Genomic DNA, 27,888 nt, shown 5'->3' with positions numbered 1-27,888 from the left:
AGGCACGCACTGGAAATGGCTTGTGTGTATGTGTGAAGATAAGACGCATCTGAAATACAGCAGAAAGGGAAAGGCCGCGGCAGGTGAATGGACATTTCTGTGTAAGTGACAGAGCTGTTGCCTCGCCAGCCAAAGCACCTGCTGAGTGGCCCTTTCGTGCAGGAGTTGTCGCGTGGGCCGATTTGCCTACCGCAGTGGCGCGACAGATGTCTTCGCCCTCAAAATAAACCCCGTAACAATCCACTACAGAGAAAGTACTCTCTGCTCATTTTAAGCCTGACTAAATTTAGCGCAACTCAAGGCGCATTTTGGACGCCACCAATCTGCAGCGCTTATCTCCAAACCACGGCAGACAGAAGTGCTGAGATGTGGCATATTTTGACACTTAATTGTAGCTTGAGGAATAACCATATAAATATGCAGAGCCCATGCTTCCACACGTAGATTTTAGTGTCTTTGACAAGCGAGTCACAGGCCAGCACTGAAAGTGACATCATTATGTGGCATGCATGCATAATATAACAATATATTATATATCCAGGAACGGTCTATTTATTTCCCCAGCGCAAGTTGAAAGGTGTAGGTGGTTTGGTGAGAGGCAATAAAACCTGCCCTCTTTCTGCCTTGTATGACAACTAATGTGAAGTTTTCCGTGTTGAGCCTCCAGGCAGTACTCACAATTTCCCACGAGAGTGAGCTGGTGGACCGCTGCCAACTCTCTGTTTTCATCCACATATCCAAAACAATTATCATGGAAATAGACAAGAGAAATCCAGCTATGATAGTAACACTTCACTGTTAAGTTGCACAGAGAACAAGCAGCGGGATATTGACAGCCTGTAGCAAATCTACCCCCCTCTGTCATGTTAAAATCCACAAATAAAGTCTAATTACACAAGGGGAGAGAGGCATATGTGAAGATATAGTCAGAAGGATGGAGGAATAAAATAGAAATGAGACAGACAGACAGACAGACAGAGACGGTGTATGATGCCAGCTCAGTTGAACCTCAGCACCGGTGTGTAGCTAGTGAGTTGACAGGCCTCCAAAGCCCTCAAACTCTGTCAAGGAGGATAAGAAGGTCTTCGCTGCACACAGCTGATAGATTTCTCATGCTTTTCACACTCAACAGGGAGGTAGGAAGGATGATATAGAGAGACAGATGCTGTGTGTCTTTGGAGATTACAGAGGGTCCAAAAGAGCAGTCTATTTATATTCCTAGAAACCAATGAGTTATCTCATTAGCACTAAAAACATTGTATTGCCAGACACTGTTGCCTATTTAATGAGGACTCGACTTGATCGACAAATACGTTTCTTCACGTAAACTAAAATGTAATGGTAGAAATTCTGTCCTTATACTAAATCCTTTGGTGAGCAGTGACATATTTCTAGGCACAGACATACAGATGCACACACACAAACACATGGACTCATTATGGATACGCCACACGTCTGTGTGTCTCATCTATCACCCCTAAACAGTGCAGACTGATTATGCTCCCTGCTGGTGAGCGGCTAGCACTGCACGGAGTAGGAGAGGGAATTGAGCATTCTTCAGAAGTCCAAATATATGCTGCAGGTTGTTGTTTACAGGCTTGACAGCAGCCAAGTTTCACTTTTCAGTGTCATTGCTTGAAAAAGTATCTAGCAGATACTTTTCAGAATCAGAATCAGCTTTATTGCCAAGTATGCTTCCACATACAAGGAATTATTCATGGTGACAGAAGCTTCCAGTCCACAAACAACACAACAACAAGACAGAGATAATAAAAGAAAAATAGAATAAAAATAAAAAGCGAATAGAAATATAAGTATATATAGAAATACACAATAAGACAAAAATATACATATAGTATGTACAAATACAAATCTGTTATATACAGTCCAAGGGAATGTAATGCAGAAGAGGTAGGATATGTTAAATAATACAATTGACTAGGCTGTGTATTGCATGTAATTATAGTATAGTTTTAACTGTTCATGAGATGGATAGCCTGAGGGAAAAAACTGTTCTTGTGCCTGACGATTCTGGTGCTCAGTGCTCTGTAGCGCTGGCCAGAAGGCAACAGTTTAAAAAAGGTGGTGGGCAGGGTGAGTAGGGTCCAGAGTGATTTTTCCAGCCTTTTTCCTCACTCTGGAAGTGTACAGTTCTTGAAAGGGGGGCAGGAGGCAACCAATAATCCTCTCAGCAGTCCGAACTGTCCTCTGTAGTCTTCTGATATCCGATTTCATAGCTGCACCAAACCAGACAGTTACTGAAGTGCAGAGGACAGACTTACTAACTATGTTTCCATCCAAGGATTTTTTGCAAAAAACATTTTAGCGCATCAAAATATAGCTAATGGAAACACAAATTATTGCTAAAAGTGTTGACATATTATTTTTCCATTTACCTCTAGTGCATAAACTCTATGTCGATACTTCAAATGTCAAGAAAAACTGGTTTGGAAACACTTTTTGTCGAGAAAATTGTCATTAACACAAAAATATAGTGTCACATGACAGAATTTACCCCAATCGTTAGCCTGTGTTAATCATGATGACAAGGTATACATCCTTGAAAGCCAGTTTATTGTATGTGATTATGGATTGATCTGAATGGCATATAGATCCAATGCTGCAAACATGACACTTCCAGTAGTGCCAATACAAATATCTCGTATCATGCACATCCACAAGTGCACGGAGAACAAATGAATGGCCACTGTTTGTGATTAAGTTAATCGCGGTAGACATCCGTTTATTTATTAAAGTTGTTTTTCCACACCATTCAAAATAATAGACGGCAGTCACGGAATTAGCCCATAATACAAAAAAACATATCATTTCTATGCACAAAGATGTTTTAAATTAAATATAAATACACAATACTTGGAGAAAAGCTTCAGTGTGCTTTTTCAGAACACTATCAGCCCAATACTAAAAAATTATTGTTCAGCTTATTTTTGAAAAAAAAAAAAATTCCCTGTATTAAATTCAATAAATTAGCCTACCAAATGAATAAAGCATTAAATAAAATAATTAATTACCAAATGAAAAAAATAATATTGTTAGGCAATATTATTAGGCCTATATAATTGCCTTTTCTTTACACAAACTTAAATTAGCCTTACCCTTTTCTGTAGACGAAAAAAGTCGGCTGAATGACATTTTCAAAATGTTCTACACTTTTTTCAAGACTATAAACAATCAGAACTATTTGTCCAATGCCGAGTTCACTTTCATAAAACAAGCTTTTGAGCATTTTAAAACTTTTAAATATTTTAAATATAACCCTCTTTACCTCGGATCGCATTTGCTGAGCTTCTTCAGAAAATGTAAATTTCATTATGACACTAAAATTAATTTTAGATGATAATCAAGTTCAGATGGTCGTTAAAAGTTGTAGGACAAATATACGGGACATAATGCAGTTGTGATGGCAATGCTTTAGATTAGAATATTGTTCAAAATAGCCCATTGAATATCAGGAATGTATCATATGTAAGCCCTGATATTACAGTGCATCAGTTTTTCTTTAATAGCTGTGCACACCGCATATACACATGGATGGATGGTCCTTATACTAAGACCGAAAGTTTCCCCCACTACTTGGTGCAGATTGCCAGCTTGAACAGGGCCATGATGATGCGCTTTCGGGTCGGAACCGGTGGCAACCTGCAATAGGTGCAACATCAGGACCGATATTACAGTCCTATCAGAAGGGCAACTGCTCCCTTTTGATTGCAATTCCTCATTTTCTGATTGCATTTATTTGTGAAATTAAAATGACAGTAAGCTGGCTAATTTCAATGAATTGTCTCAATATTCTCCCAATTTTACCAAAATTTGGTGGAAAACAAATTAGGGACATCTGGGAGGCGAAAGGTACACAATTAGCGATAAACACACATTTCTGTATGGAAACGGCTTAAGGGCAGATTTCTTTTGCGCTAAACCAAAATTTATGCAACAAAGTGTTTTTTTAGGCATGACGTCATCATGCACAACATTTTTATCGATAAAAGTTTATTTGAATGGAAACAGGCAGAAGACGGCAAATTTCGCAAAGATTTTTTGCGCATCTTCACTTGTCGATAACAAAATAGCATGAAAATTGGATGGAAACTAGGCTATTGACTGCTGAGTAGAACTGGATTAGCAGCACCTGTGGCAGGTTGAACTTCCTCAACTGGCGAAGGAAGTACAACCTCTGCTGGGCCTTTTTCACAATGGAGTCAATGTGGGTCTCCCACTTCAGGTCCTGTGAGACGGTAGTGCCCAGGAACCTGAATGACTCCACTGCTGCCACAGTGCTGTTTAGAATGGTGAGGGGGGTCAATGTTGGGGTGTTCCTAAAGTCCACAATCATCTCCACCGTTTTGAGCGTGTTGAGCTCCAGGTTGTTATGACTGCACCAGTGAGCCATTACATCAACATTAATGTGAGTAGACTGGCTCCCTACAACCATTTTGTATGATGGCAAAACCTGTGGAATGTGCATGACTGATGTAGATAAACAAAGGGAGCAACACAACTACAAATCAGTGACAATTAATAATCAGTAGAGGGCAACCTAGAAATCAGGAGGCAAAAGACCACATTTACCGCATAAGACATGACCACCTCCTGTGTCATCATACTGCTTTTGAACACATGAGCAGGCCCACATGTTGTTAGCTTTCACAATTTCTGCAAAAAAAAATTTCCACTTCTTCCAGTGGTGGCCCTTCAGGGAAGAGGCAAGTGAGGCCTCCTCAAAAATGTAAACAAAATGGATCTAACAACAAAAGTGATAAAATAGTTCTTTTAATCATTTAATCTACTAACATTTTTTTATTTCTTTCATGTGCTGAATTACAGGTGAGTTTTAACAGTCCCTTTCAAGGCAAGTCAGTCCACTTGGAGGCCATCTTGGGAACGCTCCACGGCAGCTAATTTTTTACAACCTGATCTCATGAACATTACGTGACCGTAGCAACATTTTTGCAAAACGACATTACGTGTATCATTACACATTTGGGTACAGTTTTCCAGTGAAATGTCCAGCACCAAAAATGAGTGAAATTGTGTCGTAATCAGATGAGTTTTTTAAGATGAATATTAGATGGAGGTTTTAATGAATAAAACATACCTACCTAACCTAAAACTTTAACCTAAACCTTACCAATTGTGATCTAAAATCATATGAGAGGTAGACACAAAACAGACATCCTTACCCTAAACCAACACCTAAACCTAACCTAACATTTCCGAAAACAAAATGAGAAATGAAAATCCCATTTTCTGAAGTAATGATGTCATTTTGTGTCGATTTTATGACACTTTTGGCTCACGTGTCAGCTTATGTGCTTCTCTGGTCTCGAACCTGGTCTTCCAAATCCAAAGTCCAACACTTTTCAGGTGAACTAGTACAGAAGCTAATCATGTTGGAATAAGTGTGTAAATGTAGATGTGTCTGTAATACAAGTGTTAAAATGTTTAGTTGAGTAATAGTGTGAAAAATGTTTTAATAAAGTCATAATCAGCCATTGCAGTTGTGTTTTGTGTGAAAGTGAATAAATTGCACAGTTGTTGTAGTGCCTCTGGTGTTGATTTCACCAGGAAAACAGAATTCGGCACGTAAAATCAGTTTGCAAAAATAGTAACGTTCATTCTATGAGACAAGATGTCATTTTTATTAATAAAAGTACAGCTCCTACCTACTTGAATATGGAAAGACCGAAAACAGTTGGTCAAGATTATGATCAGAGAACATATTTCAAACCAGCAGTAAAATCTAAAAACAATGATATCATAAATGGTGCTTCTTTAGCTCTGATCATGCTAAAAAAACAAAAAATTTCAGGCTGGTCCAGCTAATGTACCTGCACATTCTCGTGTTGACTGACAGGTATCTGTATCTAAAATGTGATTGGCTCTTTTACCTGTAAGGTGGGACTTCCTTTTCTACATCCGCCATATTGGGTGTTCCAATTTCTGAGTACAAGTGCTCCGTCTTGGACTAAATATTCTCTGGTTTTAAACACTGCATAAATCGGTATGAATGCCAGAGGAGGGTGACAGCATAAAAGCCTCTTCTCATTCGTAAGCTGACCAATCAAAATGGACATTCAGATGAGGCAACGTCATCTGCTTCCATCCAAAATGCTATCCAAAATTTGCCTCCTTCCGCATTCATAACCAATCATAATGATTGACAGAGGTAACCAATCAAGCCAATCAGCTTTCAGTATCACATTAAAGGTGATGTAATGATTTTAGCCGTTCTAACTTCCATGATACTGGGCCTTTGATTTAGCCACGCCCCCTTTTTCCAAAACAACGCACTGATACCGTTGAAACCGACAAAGCATGTTCCCCCACTTGTCAAACACAACAGTAGCGAAATAGCGCCCTCAACTGACAAATTATAAACCAGAATATGACATTAAGCCTCAATATTTTGCTGCAACGACAACACTATGAGAACACCCAAAATGACTAACAGGCAGAGAGCGCCTCAGACGCCGTCTGATTGGCTACAGAATGAATATGTTCGTGGACACTTTTTACACAGATTATAACTGTCACAGTGATCAGTGTGATATCCAGGAGTAGGATTATTTTTTGCATACCTTTCCATGAATGAATCGCTTACAGCACCTTTAATGTGTTTCAAGCCTGCTTGTGGTTAACTCGACAGGTGAATAGAAACCTTAAAAATTTACCAAAATATCAATGAAATCAAAATTATAAGAGGATCTAAAAACATTTGAAAGACTGAATGACAGGATCACTTATAACTCTGACTCAGAGCTGTGTGGGTGCAGATTCTGTGTAGGCCTACACATGAGTGTATATGCATCACACCAGCCTGAGTAAATCTCGGATCTTCAGTCGTATCTCTCTCACTTATCTCTAGCATCAGTCTCACCAAATCCCCAATTTCAGCACTCACTCACTCACTCACTCACTCTCCTCCTTCCCTTTGTGACCCTGTTCCACTTTCAATCCCTGCTGCCCTTCATCCCTGTACATTGGTCAGCTTTGCTTTTTTGGCTTTGCTCTGCAGCCAGATGAAGCACACTGCTGCATGTAGCAAGATATTGGGTTAGCAGCATAGTCACTGAGCAGTTGGCATGCATACATATGTATACAGTACACCCACCTTGACACTTGGCACATGGGTTCTTATCATACTCCAGCAGTTCTGGGGCCTGGCCACGCACACTGGTGGTCCTCCGCAGCACTCCATCTTCACGCAGGCGAGCTGCCTCTTCTTTGGCATAGGTGCCCAGCTCCTGTGTATAGCGTCCATACATCTAAAAGTGGAAAAGAACAAAGAATTTATCATCAGGCATTAAAATGATACGAAAGGGAAGCCAGGACAAGCCAAAAAGTGGTTTACCAAAATACTGTGCGACTTTTTAGGCAGTTTGCAAAACCGAGTATTCGTTTTCGTCAAAGTAATAGCACCCTTTCCACCAAGTAAAAAGGCTCATTGAGAATAAAAAGCTCTTCTGCAAGAGAGACTTGGCCAAGGGGGCAGCACAAGACAAACAGCAATGTTATAAATGCACAAAATAATAGTAAAATAAAAATATGTAAAAGTAATTGATAAATAGAATTATACATAAGTCTCTAAGATTCTCTAAAAGTGCTCTATCGAGTTCCCCATCTGTCACTCACTCGACATTGTGTCACTAGAGGTCACTCTTGGGAGCCCCAAACTCCTCTGCTTTTTTTTAAAAAAGGCCAATGAGAATTGGCGAGTGGAATTTGCATGCCACTCCCCCGGACATACGGGTATAAAAGGAGCTGGTATGCAACCACTCATTCAGATTTTTTCTTCGGAGCCGAGTGGTTCTATTCATTGAAGCTGAATTCATCCATGAAGTTCATTCACCTCATCTGCTGGATACTACGGTGCATTTCAGCAGCTTCTCCCCCTCTGCACCCGTGGAGTGCAGAGAACGCCCCTGTGCGCTTCGGCAGAAACAACTAAAAAAGTATATTCTTAAAAAAAAAGAGTATATTTTCTTTCTAAAAGAGCGGCACACACGGAACGTCTTTTTAAAGATGCCTTTCCGTCTGTGTGTTATTCCTGGTTGCGCTTCTGATGGTCACAATCGCTGTCTTACGTGTCTGGGCACTGCCCACGCAGAGACATCGTTCATGGATGGGTCTTGTCCTCAATGCAAGAACATGACAATGGCAACCTAGCAGTCACGGCTTGTATTCATAAGAAAGCAAGCCACCCCAGCGGCTCCCCGCCTCAGTCCTTCTACCTACGGGTATGAGGCCGTGCCGGTTAGCACTGGGGGCGATTTGGGGACCTCAATAGGACCTGGGTATCCCCCCACGGACCTCCCATTCCCCAGCACGCTCGCTTGCTCTGGTCAGGCGCTCGGACGAGATCGCCGGCTCGTCTCAGGGCGAGTTCGACATCTCGTTCGGAGCCCGGGAAGAAGACGAGTTATCGAGCGCAGCATCGGAGAGCGGGCTCGTCCAGTCGGATGCAGAGGATTCGACTGGGCTTCCTCCTTCGTGAGTGGTCGCCCAGTCCCAGGCCGAGGTGGAAATGATGGACATGCTTTCCCGGGTGGCCGCGAGCGTTGGGCTAGAGTGGAACCCTCCACTCTCCCCTGAACCCTCGCGGCTCGACGATTGGTTCCTGGGCTCGGGGCAACGCCCACGGCCATGCCCCCATTCCTTTCTTCCCGGAAGTGCATGAGGAGCTGACAAGATCGTGGGAGGCACATTTTACTGCCTGTCCTGATCTTTCAGCTCCCCCACTCTCGCTACCCTTGATGGCGGAGCGGCCAGGGGGTATTCGGTGATCCCCACTTGTGTCCGCAGAGCGCTGCCACCTGGTGTGGGCGCCCGAAACTCCCGTCCAGGGCCTGTAGGTTTACGTCATCCCTGACAGCTAGAGCCTATGGTGCCGCTGGACAAACCGCCTCCACCCTGCACGCTATGGCTCTCCTGCAAGTACAGCAAGTCAAGGCACTAAAAGAAATGCACGAGGGTAGTTCTGACCCGGGATTGATGCAGGAACTGTGCTTGGCGACCGACCTCACTCTCTGGGTGACGAAGGTCACGGCGTGGTCTCTCGGGCGGGCAATGTCCACCCTGGTGGTCCAGGAGCACCAACTTTGGCTCAACTTGGTTGAGATACGTGAGGCTGACAAGACATGGTTCCTTGAAACCCCCATCTCCCAGGTTGGCCTATTCAGCGACACCGTCGAGGACTTTGTCCAGCAGTTCTTGGCGGTGAAGCAGCAGACGGAGGTCATACAGCACATCCTGCCCCGGCACGGCTCAAGACCTCGCACCCCATCTGCTCGTCGCCAAGGGCGTCCTCCTGCAACTACAACACCGACTCACGGCCAGCCGCCAAGAACCCAAGGAAGGCTTCAAAGCGACCCTGAGACGGGCAACCCAGGGCCAAGGAGACCCGCTTCTCTGGAGCTGGTGAGCAGACAACTCCATCCCCTGGTGGAGGGCCGGGAGGAGAATCTGTTTTTTCATTTTCATTTAATTTCGCAGCGTGTCCAAGAGGCTGTGGTACCCAAAAATTCAACAAAAGAGCGGTTTTCTTGTTCCCTGGGTCACATTTTCAGTGTGCATGGCCATCATCACGACCACCATCCACCGTCCCCATCACCATCTTTGCAGGTATGGCGCCCCAGCGGTGGTCAGCTGTGGCACAAACACGCACACATGGGATTGGGTCCAGTGGACTATGGGGACGAGACTCCTCCTCCCCCCTCCTTGGCCAATCTTATGGTGGGCGACAGGAGCCAGGTAAGTGCTTCGATGTCCCTGGACTCAGCACGGCCACGGGGCTCGAATCCCCTCAACGTGGCACCTCGAGCTCCACCCTGCTGCGAGGCCCCACCCACCGGTACGTCCGACGTGATCATTCCCTTGGTCCCCCTCACCCGGAGTTTGGACACGTGGCTCGTGCTTTCCAACCTGTCGCGGTGGCTGACCCAGACCGTCCGACTCGTCTACGCGATTCAGTTCGCAAGGCGCCCGCCCAGGTTCAGTGCCATCTCATTCACCTTGGTAAAGGGCGAGAATGCCGCTACTTTGCGTGCGGAGATCGCTACCCTTCTGCACAAGGGCGCAATAGAGCCTGTCCCTCCAGCCCTTACTTCATCGTGCCGAAGAAAGGCGGTGGGTTGCGACCAATCCTGGACCTGCGAGTACTGAACCGGGCTTTGCGCAGACTCCCTTTCAAGATGCTGACGCAAAAACGCATTCTAGCGACGGCCTGGTGCACTGGCTACGAGGCACACAGCAGTCTGCCCGTCACAAACTGACAGTTCACACAACACAGTTCAGCTAGTTGTGGCATTTTGTATAGGGACCCCTAGTGTCACTACATCGACACAACATCGAGTGACTGACAGATAGGGAATGTCCTGGTTACTTTCGTAACCTCCGTTCCCTGATGGAGGGAACGAGACTTTGTGTCTCTCTTGCCACGATGCTGAACTACCCGCTGAAATGGCCGGGACCTGGTCTCGGCTCCTCAGCACAAAACCTGAATGAGTGGTTGCATACCAACTCCTTTTATACCCATATGTCCATAGGAGTGGCATGCAAATTCCACTCGCCAATTCTCATTGTCCTTTTTTCAAAAAAGCAGAGGTGTCTGGGGCTCCCATGAGTGACCCCTAGTGTCACTACATCAACACAATGTCTCGTTCCCTCCATCAGGGAACGGAGGTTATGAAAGTAACCAGGACGTTATCAACCCTACTCTAAATCTTAAACCTAAACTAACCGATAGTGTCATAAAAGCAAATGGGACATGAAAAACTGAATTGCTGAAGCAACCATGTGTTTTTGTGTTGCTTCTATAACACTTTTGGCTCACATGTTGACTCACATGCTCTTCAGGACTCATACCCTGGTCCTTTGCATCGCAAGTGCAATCAGTTGAGATACCGAGTAATTTGACCACATTCGAATAAGCTTGTAAATGTAGTTAGTTAGCCATACACTGTAGTAAAAGTGTTTTGATTTAATAAGATAGCACTGTGTGAGAAACAGGGCTAAAAGTAAATGTTTATGAACTGATAATCTGCAGTTTTACCCATGATTTGTGTGAAAGTGAAAGTCGTTGTTTTAGCACCACTAGTGTAAATTTCACCAGGAAACGTCATGGTTACTTGTATAACCTCCATTCCCCGATGGAGGGAACGAGATGTTGTGTCGATGTAGTGACACTAGGGGTCACTCTTGGGAGCCTGAGACACCTCTGGTCTTTGATAAAAGGCCAATGAAAATTGGCGAGTGGTATTTGCATGCCACTCCCCCAGACATACGGGTATAAAAGGAGCTGGTATGCAACCACTCCTTCAGGTTTTATGCTGAGGAGCCTATATAAGGTCCGGCCATTTCAGCGGGTAGTTCAGCGTTGTGGCAGGAGGGACACACCGTCTCGTTCCCTCCATCAGGGAACGGAGGTTACACAAGTAACCATGACGTTCCCTATCTGTCACTCACTCAACGTTGTGTCGATGTAGTGACACTAGGGTTCCCTATACAAAACGCCACAACTGGCTGAACTGTGTTACGTGAACTGGCGGTGTGTGGTGGGCAGACTACTGTGTGCCTCATAGCCAGCACACCAGGTCAACACGTAACCTCCCCCAACATAGTTATGAGTGTCGAACGGCCCTTTTTGGGGACAAGTCAACTACCCAAAAGATAGAGACAGGCTTAACCCAGTAGTGGCCTCTTTTCCCCTTCTTTTTTTCCACTCCCTAAAAAAGAAGGGGGATTATCCGACTGGGCCGCCAGGTCTAGTCGGGGGGTGTCCCTCCCAAGGGGAAGACACAGCGGAGACCACACCTCGCCCAAAGAGAGGGGGGATATTTAAGTGGATGAATACGTCACATGGTCTTTCCAACCATGTGGAGAATCTTCAAGGTAGATCCTGCCCAATGGGGGAGGAGTTACTACAAACATGGAGACTGGGGCAGAGGGGCTCTGGCCAAGGAAGACGCAGTTTGCCAACAGGGAAACGAACTAGCGGAAGATACATAATCGCATGGGGTTAGCCTTACAGGGAACCGCCACATGCGGAGCACCTACCCCAGAACAGGACTCTTAATTAGCATGTGTACTGGGCCGGCAGCGAGTATCTCCGAAAACTCGACTGCCACAGGGCTCGGAGGAAGTCAACCAGGGAACAAAGTTTGTGAACACTACTGGGAATTAATGGCGCACGTCTTCAGCTCCAAGGGAGGTGGAAGGCGCTATGTGCAAGCGATACACTCAGCCAGCTATCCCGGGCTTATCCACTTGTGTTGCGTGCCACTACCTGGGACGAAACCGGTTCCACCCGGAGGTTGTAGAACCTTGCAAATGTGTTGGGTGTTACCCAGCCCGCTGCTCTGCAAATGTCTGTTAGAGAGGCACCTCTGGCCAGGGCCCAGGAAGCCGCTACACCTCTGGTAGAATGTGCTCATAGCCCTACCGGAGGCAGCATGTTCTGGGCGAGATATGCCATAGTTATGGCATCAATGAGCCAGTGGGAGATCCTCTGCTTGGAGACAGCGCTTCCTTTCCGCTGTGCATCAAAGCAGACAAAGAGCTGCTCAGAGATTCTAAAGCTCTGCGTGCGATCCAAATAGATGCGTAAAGCGCGAACTGGACACAGCAATGACAGGGCTGGGTCTGCCTCCTCCTGGGGCAGCGCTTGCAGGTTCACCATCTGGTCCCTAAAAGGGGTGGTGGGAACCTTGGGCACATAGCCCGGTCAGGGTCTCAGGATCAGTGATGGAAGTGAGCGCAGTCAGGAGGGCAGTCTTCAAGGAGAGTGCCTTAAGCTCGGATGACTGCAAAGGCTCAAAGGGGGCTCTCTGTAGACCCTGAAGAACTATGGAGAGATCCCATGAGGGAACGAGGCATGGTCTGGAGGAATTCAGCCTCCTGGCACCTCTAAGGAACCTGATGATCAGGTCATGCTTCCCTAAGGATTTACCGTCGACTGCGTCGTGGTGTGCTGCTATGGCGGCAATGTACACCTTCAAGGTGGAACAGGACAGCCTCCCTTCCAGCCTCTCCTGCAGGGAGGAAAGCACTGATCCGACTGTGCATCTCTGGGGGTCTTCGTGTCGGGAAGAACACCACTTAGCGAACAGACACCACTTAAAGGCATACAGGTGCCTTGTAGAGGGGGCCTGAGTGATCGTGTCTACCACCGTGGGTGGTAGACCGCTTAGGTCTTCCACATCCCGTCCAGGGGCCAGACACGGAGATTCCAGAGGTCTGGGCGCGGGTGCCAGAGGGTGCCCCGTCTCTGAGAAAGAAGGTCCTTCCTCAGGGGAACTCGCCAGGGGGGAGCTGTCATGAGGAGCGTGAGGTCCAAGAACCATGTCTGGGTGTGCCAGTAGGGTGCTAGCAGGACGACCTGCTCCTCGTCCTCGCTGACCTTGCACAGGGTCTGTGCAAGCAGGCTCACTGGGGGAAATGCATATTTGCATAGGCCAGGGGGCCAGCTGTGTGCCAGCGCGTCTATGCCGAGGGGAGCCTCGGTGAGGGTGTACCAGAGCGGGCAGTGGGAGGATTCTTGGGAGGCGAACAGGTCCACCTGTGCCTGTCCAAATCGACACCAAATCAGCTGGACCACCTGAGGGTGGAGTCTCCACTCTCCCCTGAGGGTAACCTGCCGTGACAGTGCGTCTGCTGTAGTGTTGAGGTTGCCTGGGATGTGAGTGGCTCGCAGCAACTTGAAGTGCTGCTGACTCCAGAGGAGGAGACAGCGGGCGAGTTGTGACATACAACGAGAGCGCAGACCGCCTTGTCGTTTGACATATGCTACCATTGCCGTGCTGTCTGTCCCAACTAACACGTGCTTGCCCTGGATCAACGGCCGGAACCTCCGCAGGGCGAGCAAAATTGTCAACAACTCGAGGCAGTTGATGTGCCAATGCAGTTGCGGGCCCATCCAGAGGCCGGTGGCTGCGTGCCCGTTGCAAACAGTGCCCCAGCCCATTTTGGAGGCATCTGTCGTGACCACGAGACCAGTTCTAGAGGAACACCTGCTTGTAGAAAGGAGAGGTCGGTCCAAGGGCTGAAAAGACGGTGACAGACCGACGTGATGGCCACGCGATGTGTCCCGTGGCGCCATGCCCATCTCGGGACTCGAGTCTGGAGCCAGTGCTGAAGCGGCCTCATATGCATCAACCCAAGTGGGGTGGCCACTGCCGAGGATGCCATATACCCCAGGAGCCTCTGAAAAAGTGTCAGTGGAACCGCTGTTCCCTATTTGAATGCCTTCAAACAGGCCGGCACCGACTGGGCGTGCTCGTTCGTAAGGCGCGCCGTCAAGGAGACTGAGTCCAACTCCAATCCGAGAAAAGAGATGCTCTGAACCGGGAGGAGCTTGCTCTTTTCCCAGTTGACCCGAAGCACTAGTCGGCTGAGGTGTGAAAGCACCAGGTCCCTGTGTGCGCACAACATGTCTCGAGAGTGAGCTAGGATTAGCCAGTCGTCGAGATAGTTGAGAATGCGAATGCCCATCTCCCTTAACGGGGCAAGGGCAGCCTCTGCGATCTTCGTAAAGACGCGAGGAGACAGGGACAGGCCGAAAGGGAGGACTTTGTACTGATACGCCTGACCCTCGAATGCGAACCGCAGGAAGGGTCTGTGTCGAGGAAGGATCGAGACGTGGAAGTATGCATCCTTCAGGTCTACCACCGCGAACCAATCTTGATGCCGGACGCTCGCCAGAATGCGTTTTTGCGTCAGCATCTTGAACAGGAGTCTGTGTAAAGCCCGGTTCAGTACTCGCAGGTCCAAGATTGGACGCAACCCACCGCCTTTTTTCAGTACGATGAAGTAGGGGCTGTAAAACCCTTTCTTCATCTCGGCTGGAGGGACAGGTTCTATCGCGTCCTTCCGTAGAAGGGTAGCGATCTCCGTGTGCAGGGTGGCAGTGTTTTTGCCCTTGACCAAGGTGAAGTGAATACCGCTGAACCTGGGCGGGCGCCTGGCGAACTGAATCACGTAGCTGAGTCGGATGGTCCGGATCAGCCATTGTGACGGATTGGAAAGCACGAGGGGACAACATCGTCGGACGTACCAGCAGGTGGGGCACGAGGTGCCACAGCACGTCGTGGCCATGCTGAGTCTAGGGACATCGAAGCACTTACCTGGCTCCTTGTGACCACCATCGGAACAACTTGGGATGGGGGAGGAAGAGACCTGTCCTCGTAACCCGTGGAGACTGCCACATCGGGGGCGGCTGTGTGCCACAGCTGGGCGCTTAGGGGCGGAAAGGCCACCGCTGGAGTGCCAATCCTGCAAGAAAAAGCCCATGGATGGTAGTCATGGTGACAACCGTACACACCGGGTATGTGACCCAGGGAGGAAGGAAGCCGCTCTTTTGCTGAACTGTTGGGTACTGCAGCCACTTGGGCGTGCGGCAAAATCAAACAAAAAGGCAACAAAAGATTTTCCACCCGGCCCTCCACCGGGGGATGGAGTGGTCTTCTTACCAGCTCCACGTGAGTAGGTTCCCTCGTCCCTGGGTCGCCCTTGGTGACGAGCAGACGGGGTGCAGAATCTTGAGCTGCGCTGGGGCAGGATGTGCCGGATTGCCTTCGTCTGCTGCTTCACCGTCGAGAACTGCTGGGCAAAGTCCTCGATGGTGTCACCGAATAGGCCCGCCTGGGAAATGGGGGCAGCAAGGAACCGTGTCTTGTCGGCCTCGCCCATCTCGACCAGGTTGAGCCAAAGGTGGCACTCCTGGACCACTAGTGTGGCCATCGTCTGCCCGAGAGACCGCGCCGTGACTTTCGTCGCCCGGAGAGCGAGGTCGGTCACCGAGCGCAGTTCCTGCATCAAATCTGGGGCGGAACTACCCTCGTGCATTTCTTTCAGCGCCTTGGCTTGGTGGACCTGCAGGAGAGCCATGGCGTACAGGGCAGAGGCGGCTTGTCCAGCAGCACTGTAGGCTTTAGTCGTCAAGGACAACGTGAGCCTACAGGGCTTGGATGGGAGCTTAGGGCGTCCACGCCAGGTGGCGGCTCTATGCGGGCATAGGTGCACCGCGAGCGCCTTATCCACAGGGGGAATCGCCGTATAGCCCTTGGCCGCCCCGCCATCGAGGGTAGTGAGAGCGGGGGAACTGCGGAGTCAGGGCCGGGCAGTAAAAGGTGCCTCCCACGACTCCGTCAGCTCCTCATGCACTTCCGGGAAGAATGGCACTGGAGCGGGGCATAGCTGCTTTGAGTGGGAAAGCATGTCCATCATTTCGGCATCGGCCTGTGACTGGGCGATCGTCCCCGAAGGGGGAAGCCCAGCTGAGGCTTCTGCGTCCGACTGGACAAGCCCGCTCTCCGATGCTGCGCTCGAGAGCTCATTATCTTCGCGGGCTCCGAACAAGAAGCCAGACTCGCCGTGAGACGAGCCGGCGAACTCATCCAGAAGCCCGATTGGGGCAGATGAGCATGCTGGGGAATGGGAGGTCCGCGGGGGGATACCCGGTGGAGACGATCCCATTGGGGTCCCCAAATCGCCCCCAGTGCTAGCCGCGCTGGCCTCATACCCGTAGGTAGAAGGACCGAGGCGGGGAGCTGCTGGGGTGGCTTGCTTTCTTACGAAAGCAAGCCGCGACCGCAACGTTGCCATGGTCATGTTCTCGCAGTGAGAACATGAACCATTCACAAACGCTGCCTCCGTGTGGATCGCGCCCAGACACGAAAGACAGCGATCATGACCATCCGAAGTTGAGCGATAACGACCGCAACCAGGAATAACACACAATCGGAAAGGCATCTTTAAAAAGACGCGTCTTTAAAAAGACGTTCCGTGTGTGCGCTCTTTTAGAGAAATATATACTCTTTTAGAGGGGAAAAAAGCTCATTCAGAAAATATACTCTCTAGTTTTTCTGCCGAAGCGCCCAGGGGCGTTCTCTGCAGTGCATCAGTGCAGAGGAGGGAGAAGCTGCTGAAATGCGCCATCAGATCCAGCAGAGGTGAATGAACAGTAGTATTCAGTTCAATGAGCATGACCGTTCGGCTCCGAAGAGAAAATCTGAATGAGTGGTTGCATACCAGCTCCTTTTATACCCGTATGTCTGGGGGAGTGGCATGCAAATACCACTCGCCAATTTTCATTGGCCTTTTATCAAAGACCAGAGGTGTCTCGGGCTCCCAAGAGTGACCCCTAGTGTCACTACATCGACACAACGTCGAGTGAGTGACAGTTAGGGAACTGCAGCGATACGTGCAAAGAGCCATGTTAAAAATGTTATATATAGGTATAGGTATAGTAATGAACAGGCAAATGTAGAGTACCATATTAATAAAGTTTATAGGCAGTATTATAAATAAACAGGAATTAAACCAAACATTTATTTATAATTAAAACATTACCAGTATGAAAACCTTGGTATATCCAGTGATAGCAGTTTGAACATATAAAGTTCAATGATGTGTTAGTGCCTTATGTTGTATTACAGGCTGTGTTCATCTATGACAAACAGTATCAGGTGTTTTTTAGGTACTGTGCATGGTCATTCATAAACAATGAATCAGTCAGGGAGCACTAATTAGCAGACACCAGGTATTTTTAGCACTAAATGAGAAGATTTGAGCCCATCAACTAAAAGGAGGTAGACTGTCAGACTTACCAGTCCCTGAGTACCATCCACAAAACATGAAGCTGTCACCAGCATGCTCCACTGCATTGGTGTACTGTGCATGATATGCTTTGTTAGATTTGCATCAACACAGTGCTTAGCCCAAATGTCCAAATTTGTCTAATTAGAGTTGCATTTTCTTTTTTCCTCCTTTCCATACAAGACAGATTTATGAATTGTGCATGCTGTTCTTGTCTCATGCACAGTTTCTTCCATCTTTAATGAAGTACTGTAACTCTTTTAGAGTTTGGGTAAGTATCTTGGTGATTTCCATTACTACGGCTCTTCTCCCCCCCAGCCAGTCAATTTGGCGAAAAGTTTTAAGCAGATTCACAGTTGTCCACATGTGTCCACAGCATTTTGTTCCATTCTATAATGCAATTAAATCTGAAAAAGTCCAAGGCAGGTGAATATTTATAGAAAAATGTCTTTCCAAAGATAAAATATCCATACATTTTGAAAAAAAGAGATTGAAGACTTTTGTATAGTTCTTTCTTAGCAGGTGCATTAGGCTGTGTATTACTATTCTCCTGAGGGGCTCTGCACATTAAAGGTAACAGTTAAAAAATGATACTGGTTGCCTGAATTTCACAGAGATAGAGGGGAATAATACACGACCAGAATTTCAACTATTTTTTCTTCTGCCGCATTGTCCTTTGTTATGGGGGTGGGTATGTCATACTACAAGAATTCGCCTGAGTTGCAAGTTGAAGAGTTACATTTTTTCCTAAAGAGTCATAAATGACCTTACATTTATAAGCCTGTAATGAATCAATGATATTGTACACAAGTCTGATCTCAAAACTGGAACACACCAACTCACATCAGCATTTTCCAGACAACCTGTTGCCAATGAATATTTCAGTATTCACAGTATGCTACACACGGCGTATTGCCAACAAACCCATGACATCATGAAGCACACAGATTAGCAATGTTTTTATCCTCAGATTCCCTGATTTTATTGAAGGAAGGTTCTCTTAACCTACAAATGATTGCATTGCATTGCTGTTTTATTTTTTTAATTAAGAAAATATTGTATTGTTGTTGTGAAGCATGGCATTTATCTAATGAACAAATAATGATTTAAAATACAGTTCTGTCTCGGTTTACTTAAACTGGTCTGCAAAGTCAGTGGGCATGGCCAGGAAGTTTTGGTTTTTCGTGCACTAAGTCTAGTCAAGTGTGTTTGATGAAATTGCACGCAAAAAGTGCTAATAGGCTGGGTCAAGTGCAATTTAATTCTGAGGTTCTTTTCCGGTTATTGTACTGTATGCGTCATATTTTTTAGTCCATTCCCCATCAGGCACCAGTGATATAAACAAATACAGCACATTTGTAAGAAGGTTGTAGTGTAAATGGCTGTATGCAATTAATTAGAAGAATAGAAATACAGATTTACCTCTTTTATGCATTAACTGCTTACATATGAATGTCAGGCATTTTTCTTTGACAGTGACACACTCCTTTTATACGCATGTTAAATGTGGTTCTTGTAAGGATTTGGATTTATGCTCTGTTAAATTAAAGAGAATGTAGAATTATAAATAATTTTAATCTACTGACACACAAATTATGACTAGTAACAGTGATTGTATCTGCACACACTTCACTTTTACCAGTCGATTTTTATTTTGAAAAATCCAAACATTTTATTTTGTCCAACTTCTTTCACCAGCCCCTTTTGCAGTGACTTAAAAATCACCAGGGGTGTAAAAAGTACTCAGAAATTACACTTAAGTGAAAGTATGGATACTGAGTGAAAATTTTACTCAATTAAAAATCCAAGTATCTAGCCAAAAACATCCTTGAGTGAACGTAAAAAAGTATTCACATTAAATTGTACTTAAGTATTAAAAAAGTAAAAAATAACTTTTTTCCTAGCTAGAATGAAATCAAGAGAGGAGATTGTGTGAGAGAGGATGTTAAATTCGACTGGTTTGTTAAGTCGCCTTTTTACTGTCTCCGACGACTGTCATATTTCTCCCCCAGTGACATTCGTAACCTGGTCAAAGAATCATTTTACAATTACTACATTTTTGCTAGATTATTTTTATGTGGCCTGTTGTACGTAACACAGCAATTTCCTGGTGAAATGAACACTAGAGGCGCTAAAACAACAATGACTTTTATCCCTTTCACTCAAATCACGAGTAAACGGCAGATTATCAGTTCATAAACACTTACTTTTCTACCTATTCCTCACACAATGCTATCTTGTGACATATAAACACATTTACTATAGCACATGACTTATTTTAACATTTGCATTACATAAGCAAATACATTAACAAGCTTGTTCGAATGTGATCAAATTGTGCGGTAGCTCAACTGATAGAGTGTTTCTTATGCGATACAAAGGACCGGGGTACGAGTCCTGAAGAGCACGCTAGTCAACGCGTGAGCTGAAAGTGTCATAGAAGCACCACAAAATGATGTGGCTGCTTCAGAAATTGTATTTTTCATGTCACATTTGCTTTTTATGACACTATTGGTTAGGTTTAGGTTTAAGGTTTAGGGTAGGGAGGTCGGTTTTGTTAATTTAAATCTCGATAGAACATTAATCTTAAAAACCTCATCTTTTTCGTTTTCATTTCCCTACGGAACTGCCTTCAGATGTGTAATGAACCACATAACGTTATTTTGCAAAAACACTGACACAGTCATGCATTGTTAGTTGCACGGGAGAAGGCACTCACAAATTGCGATGTCCGAGCACCTAGCCCCTTGAGACATAGAGAAAGATAAAAAAAGGTGTTTAGAATAAAGTTTAAGACAAAAACATCAGTGTTTCTCACTTCGTGTTCATAGTTTTGAATGAATACTTCACATTCAGTCAGGCGGTTACATACGGTCGCACAAATATTTGAACGTACCCCAAGCTTAAATCAGATCTGAAATTCCCCCTCTGCAGATGGTCAGAACTCCACACAGCCGCCGAGCGACACTCCATTTGAAATGACTGACCTCTGGTCTGTCACCTGTCGTTTGTCGGATGCAGTGAAAAGGCGGCTTCAGTCCAGTAAGATGAAAGAAAATGATCTTCAAAAATGTAGTGAGTACTTTTCAAGTTTGAATAAAATTGTAAGGAGTAAAAAGTACTATTTTTTCTTTGGAAATATAATTAAGTAAAAGTGCAAGTATTCAGTTTAAATTGCACTTGAGTAAAGTACAAATCCCAGAAAATAATACTTAAGTATAATCCTTAAGTATTTTTACTCAATTACTTTACACCCCTGAAAATCACTCTACAACAAGTGGAAAAATACCAATACAAATTAGATTAGATTATAAATGCAACTGTAAATATAAACATAACAATAATTGAAAATTAAACAATGACCTATAGATAAATCTATAGACAAATCTAATAATTTTTTGTTTCATAAAATGGCTATTGTCAGGGACATAATTTGATGTTTGGATATGAACTTTATTCAAACTGAAAATGTAGGAATGAGTCTGGACTTTGCGTTGAGATTTGAAACGTCTTAGCACAATGACCTATTTTTAAGGAAAATAGCAAATTGCCCTTTGCGGCACTTCATTACCATACAATACACCCACAGTTTGCGTGCTTAAGCAAACAGACAGCGCAAAAGAATTAGCAATCTCATGAAAATTGGATAAGACATAGCGCACGGTCATGGCGCATAGCGCTTTGCACACTCACGAAAATAGAGCTGTCTATCAACACACTCCAAATCCCTTGTCTGGAATGGATGAATGGACAATGACTTTAAAGGTAAAATAAATAAATAAGACTAATAACACCAACAGAAAAAAAGAGAACATTATGTGTCCGTTTGTGCTTTTCAAAAACACTACGGGAGACATATTGAGGACATTGCAAAACAATTCCATGACAGAGGTAGAGTTTTATACAGTAGGATAGTTATACTCTACTGATTTATAGAAGCATTTGTAATTTATGTCTTTAATGCCATAGTTTAGCACAACTTTATACATTACATAAGACAGCAAGGAGCATAAAGGTAGAATTACACACAAATAACTGGAGATCTGATTAAAATGACTGATTTCTGCAAGTGCTGCTGGATGCATTGATTATAGCATTTCCAAAGCTTCCTTCCTTCATTCATTTCAATGAGTTTTACATTATCCTGATACAACCAGAATAGACTCTTGCCTTTGGGGAGTTGCTCCTTTTTGCCAGTCGGTTGCAAATCTGCAATAATGCATTCAATAACAGTATGCTTAAGTTGTTATATACTGTAGTTGATATAATGTCCAATTTTATATCAAGTAGTACTGGCATTTCTTTCCCAGGTCTCAAAAATCCTCATGTGTGGATGACTGTAATGGGGTGTTATGAGCCCTTCCCACCCATTGTAACCCTGTCCTTTGCCTTTCCTTATTCCTTTCCTCTTCCATCCCTCGTTCTTACAGTCGGCTACTCCCACACAGGCAGATGCCCACGGCATTAAAGATGGAGAGATGGGGATATGGCAGATCCATTGTGTGAGTGCCACAGTCCCTCTCTCCCACTCACTCTACCTGTTTCTCTTTCTCTCTCTCTGTTCTATAAACACATGGCATTCCGATCTGAGGAGCTGTGCCGCCAGAGGCACATTGAGATGAGCATCATGATTCCAGCAGACTCTCTCTTCGCTCGCATGAGCAGGTGCAGCTCACAGAGAGAAACAAAGGAGCCCAGCATGGATTGATCCACACCCTCCACTATCTGCCTCATTTCACATAACCTTTGCACCCCTTTGTCACTCACTCAGAACATTTACCCACCTGAAGCTGTCTCCCAACACTAATATCTGAAAAACAGACACCGACACCTGATTTTTATCAGTTTGGCGCCCGTCCCTCTAGGACAGCTTGACATATTAGTCTGGCCCAATTAAAATCTCCCACCATTTATTAGCAGAGTGACATTTAACCTTAGCAACACAAGCTGTCACAATCGATGACTTGCAACAACCAATCAAATCACACAGCCAAAAACGCAGTGCTCCTATCATAGGTGAGCTCCTGACCTCTCCCAGAAATTTAGAAATGGGTTTTTATGGGACAAGCTGTGAAAAATGAGGTTTAACCAACAGATGCCGTCTCATCGCATCACACTCAACCCAGCCAACACTTCAGAGCACATTGAATCAATACAGTAAGTCTCTAAAGTGTTCCCCTTCAGCAGCTTAGCGGTCATACAGACCTGCGGCATATTGACCAGACAAAGAGCTGCAGACACTACATGCCACCATGCCTGTCATTGAGCAGTTATTGGGCAAAGAGGGCACATTTATCTAATCTATTAGACAGCTGCTAATTGAGGTCAGGTCTGCTTTACCACTGACATCTCACACAACACGCAAAACATTGTTTTTTTGAAAATATGCAGTCATCTCACATCAGATGATTGCAACATGCTCCAAAATATTTGGGACAGTCAAGTGTTTACCACTGTAAAAAAAATCACCATTACTTTCTTAAGCATTTAGGCACTGAAGACACAAGTTTGTTAAGTTTAAGAAGTGGAATTTTCCCCCATTCATCCATTATGCAGGTCTTCAGCTGCACAATTGTACAGGGTCTTTGTTGCCATATTGTGCGCTTCATAATGCACCATACATTCTCAATTGGAGATGGTCAGGACTGCAGGCAGGCCAATCTAGCACCCGCACTCTCTGCTTATTCGGCCAGTATGTGATTTGAAGTTGTCCTCCTCAAAATTCTGGGACATACCTGGAAAAGACAGTGCTGGATTGAAATTCTCATTGTGGACTCATTGGACCAAAAAACACGGTTCCAATGTTCTACTTTCCATCTAAGATGAGACCGAGCCCAGAGAAGTCGGCAGCGCTTCTGGACAGTGTTGATGTAGGGCTTCTGCTTTGCATAGTAAAGTCTTAACTTAACGGCGAGTGGTGTTGACTAACAAAAATTTACTAAAGTAATCCCAAGCCCATGTTCATGACATCCATTACAGATGAATTATGTTTTTTAAAACAGTGATGTCTGAGTGATCAGAGATCACGCACATTCAGAAATGGTTTTCGTCTTGCCCTTTATGCACTAAGATTTGACCAGATTCCTTGAATCTTTTAACTATATTGTGCACTGAAGAGGGTGAAATGCCCCAAATCCTTCCAATTTGTCTTTGGAGAACATTGTTCTCAAAGTGCTGGATTATTTGCTGAAGCATCTGTTGGCAAATTGACAAGTTGAACGATCCTTGCTCTTGAAGGACTAGGCTGTTTTTGGAGGCTCCTTATATACTATGACACGATTGCCTCACCTGTTTAACATCTTCTGTTTCACATTGCCTTGTTATTTCAACTCGTCAAATTGTTATTAGTCTTAAATTGCCCCTGCCTCAACTTTTTTGGAGCATGTTGCAATCATCTGATTTGAAATTACTGTACATATAAAACAACAACAATTAAATTCACAAAGTAAAACATAATATAATGTTTAGTTGTAGTGCTTTCAATATAGCAAAGGGTGAATATAATTTACAAATTACTTTTTGTTTTTATTAGCATTTTTCATGCTGTCCCAACTTTTTTGAAATTGGGGTTGTACATTTTGAGATGTTTTTTGTCTTACTGGGGACATATGTACATGAAAAAGTATGCTTGTTTAATTCTACTAATTCCAAAGATTGGTATCTGAGGTACACATGGACATCCGCCTCTGCATTCTCAAGAAAATGATTAAATAAAATGCTCTATCCTGTAATCACTAATGCTTGGTCCATCTGGTTCATCGCTGGCAATGCTGAGAAAAGAAACATGTATCACGCTTATAAATGTTAGCTTCAGCAGTGGTCTCCTAACCCTAATCTCAACCCTAATGGCTTACAATGAGAAAAGCTTACTATTGCGTGCAGTTCGAAAAATCGGCCGTCATTGCAGCAGACCCCACAGTTTCAAACTGAAAATAAATGTTTTGCCATGATTAGAGCTAAACATGCATAATTTGTGATATGCTTGTTGACAGATTTGATTACTGACTTGAAATATGTTATTGGAACATTACCTTGGCACACCATTTTGGAAATTTTGGTCTTTCCCCATTCAAGTAGATAGGAGGTGTATTTGCATGATGGGAAATTGCTGTCCAGGGGATTTGCCAATATGGCTGCAGAATAGACTGACTTGCCTGAAAGGGACTGTTAAATTTTATTGCATCGTTAACGGTCACTGTTGCTCATGTCACTGAAAATCGCCAACTCTAAAAGCCAATGAATGACTTCAGGTCGCATTGTCACAAAAAATCCCTGTCAGTATGAAACTGAAATAAGAATGCAAATTTCAGCATGACTTTGGTCATGACTGACAGCATTGACTTGCCGTTTTACATTTCCCATCACATTCTGACATCCTCGTTGACACGCAAACCTGAAATGGTGCCGTGCAAACACAAGCAAGCTCTTGCTAATTTTAGCAATGTTTTGACTGGGGGAAAAAATTTAGACAGAGTGTCTGGAGTCATTTGTAGCTGGGTAAAAGAGGACAACATGGATTGCTCATTCTTTGGTTGCTCCCCTCCCCTCTCCTACCCCCCCTCTCTCTCTCTCTCTCACACACACATGCACACACACACTGAATTTAAGTCCTCAATTGCTGTGCTCTTTTTGGTTCTTCATTAGACAGGCATCAGAGCATTCACACTGCAGGAATGTGGCCTAAATTTCCTGACACTACCAGAATGCCATCAGTGGCTCAAGTTCATTGCAAAGGCAATTAATCGGCCATCGGTGGGCATGTCACACTAAGCAATCAAAGACATAGTCTAGGGCATTTCTGGAGTAACCATAATTTGCATTGTAAATCTATTTCCCTGCTAAACGTAAATATTTATATATATATACAGATGTGCTCAAAAGTTTGCATACCCTTGGAGAATTGGTAATATATGTACCATTTTTAAAGAAAACATGAGTGAGCAGGCAAAACACATTTCTTTTATTTCTTATGGGATTCATATTCAACTGTAGGTTATAACAGAATGGCACAATCATAAAACAAAATATGGCAACAAAGAAAAAAAATGAAATGACCCCTGTTCAAAGTCTGCATACCCTTAGTTCTTAATACTGTGTATTGCCCCCTTTAGCATCAATGACAGCGTGCAGTCTTTTGTAATAGTTGTCTATGAGGCCCCCAAATTCTTGCAGGTGGTATAGCTGCCCATTCGTCTTTGCAAAATGCCTCCAGGTCATGCAAAGTCTTTGGTCGTCTTGCATGAACCGCACGTTTGAGATCTCCCCAGAGTGGCTCGATGATATTAAGGTCAGGAGACTGTGATGGCCACTCCAGAACCTTCACCTTTTTCTGCTGTAACCATTGGAGGGTCAACTTGGCCTTGTGCTTAGGGTCATTGTCGTGCTGGAAAGTCCAAGAGCGTCCCATGCGCAGCTTTCGCGCAGGAGAATACAAACTGTCTGCCAGTATTTTCTGATAACATGCTGCATTCATCTTGCCATCAATTTTCGCAAGATTCCCCGTGCCTTAAGAGCTCACACACCCCCAAAACATCAGTGAGCCACCACCATGCTTCACAGTGGGCATGGTATTCTTTTCATTATAGGTCTTGTTGACCCCTCTCCAAACATAGCGCTTATGGTTGTGACCATAAAGCTCTATTTTGGTCTCGTCACTCCAAATTACAGTGTGCCAGAAGCTGTGAGGCGTGTCAAGGTGTTGTCGGGCTTATTGTAACTGGGCTTTTTTGTGGCATTGGCAACTTGACCATGTAGCTCATTTTTGAGCAAGTATCGTCGTATTGTGCTCCTTGAAACAACCACACCGTCTTTTTCCAGAGCAGCCTGTATTTCTTCTGAGGTTACCTGTGGGTTTATCTTTGTATCCTGAACAATTCTTCTGGCAGTTGTGGCTGAAAACTTTCTTGGTCTACCTGACCTTGGCTTGGTATCAAGAGATCCCCGAATTTCCCACTTCTTAATAAGTGATTGAACAGTACTGACTGGCATTTTCAAGGCTTTGGATATCTTTTTATATCCTTTTCCATCTTTATAAAGTTCCATCACCTTTACGCAGGTCTTTTGACAGTTCTTTTCTGCTCCCCATGGCTCAGTATCTTGCCTGCTCAGTGCATCGTCGTGAGAGCAAACAAACTCATTGACTATTTATACACAGACACTAATTGCAATTTTAAAAGCCACAGGTGTGGGAAATTAACCTTTAATTGCTATTTAAACCTGTGTGTGTCACCTTGTGTGTCTGTAACAAGGCCAAACATTCAAGGGTATGTAAACTTTTGATCAGGGCCATTTGGGTGATTTCTGTTATCATAATGATTTAAAAAGGAGCCAAACAACTATGTGATGATAAATGGCTTCATATGATCGTTACCCTTAAATAAAAGACATATTTTCAAAATCAATGCCAAAATTTCACAATTTCTGCCAGGGTATGCAAACTTTTGAGCACAACTTGTACATTTAAATTTTCTTTCATAAATTCACAGTATGCCCACCGTCTTCAGACGCTACTACACCACTGCTTACAACAAATACATTTTTTTATTTATTTATACATTTTGTGTCAGTGTCAGGCAAAAAAGAAAAAAGTGGCAAAAACCCCAGATGTGTATGACTTTCTTTCTTCTGCTGAACACAAATTTTTTTGAAAAATATCTCTGCTCTGTAGGTCCATAAGAGAATTGTGGCCAGAACATTCAAGTCCAAAAATCACATGAATTCACCATAAAAGTAATCCATAAGACTCCAGTGGTTTAATACATGTCTTCTGAAGCGATTTGTTAGATGTGGGTGAGAAAAAGATCAATATTTACGTTAGTCCTTTTTTTTTTTTTTTTTTACTATAAATCTCCACTTTCACTTTCACATTCTTTTTATTTTGATTTTGGCAGTTTACATTATTTGTGCATATCACAACCTATCAAAACTGAGTAGGGAGAGAAATTTACTGTAAAAAATTACTTAAATATTGACACCTATCATATCACTTCTGAAGACATGGATTTAACCACTGGAGTCACATGGATTACTTTTATGCTGCCATTATATGCTTTTTGGACCTTCAAAGTTCTGGCCACCACTCACTTGCATTGTATGGACCTACAGAGCTGAAATATTCTTCTAAAAATCTTCATTTGTATTCTGCAGAAGAAAGAAAGTCATACACATCTATAATGGCATGAGGGAGAGTAAATGATGAGAGAGTTTTCATTTTTTGGAGAACTATCCCTTTAATTAGCTTTCCAGTAAAATATTGTAGTATGGGATACATAATTA

The 27,888-nt window shown here is 44.4% G+C and overlaps 1 protein-coding gene across 2 annotated transcripts in view; it reads right to left on the bottom strand.

The window, feature by feature from the left end:
- Positions 1-27,888, bottom strand: part of LOC127441873 (chloride channel protein 2-like) — an 84,837-nt gene that overhangs the window by 36,211 nt on the left and 20,738 nt on the right. Inside the window, exons 1-2 of one of the 2 annotated variants that reach the window (XM_051699387.1) lie at positions 17,625-17,739; positions 7,133-7,286 (exon numbers count right to left, since the gene is read on the bottom strand). In XM_051699387.1, coding sequence (XP_051555347.1) covers positions 7,133-7,286; positions 17,625-17,696 — 226 coding nt within the window. In that variant the 5' untranslated portion in view covers positions 17,697-17,739. Of the gene's footprint in view, positions 1-7,132; positions 7,287-17,624; positions 17,740-27,888 lie in introns of those variants that run through there. The other variant, XM_051699388.1, reaches the window with a different exon arrangement.

This window comes from Myxocyprinus asiaticus, chromosome 6 (genome assembly GCF_019703515.2).
Source record: "Myxocyprinus asiaticus isolate MX2 ecotype Aquarium Trade chromosome 6, UBuf_Myxa_2, whole genome shotgun sequence".
NCBI lineage: Eukaryota > Metazoa > Chordata > Actinopteri > Cypriniformes > Catostomidae > Myxocyprinus > Myxocyprinus asiaticus.
This window is presented reverse-complemented; position numbering and strand designations above follow the sequence as displayed.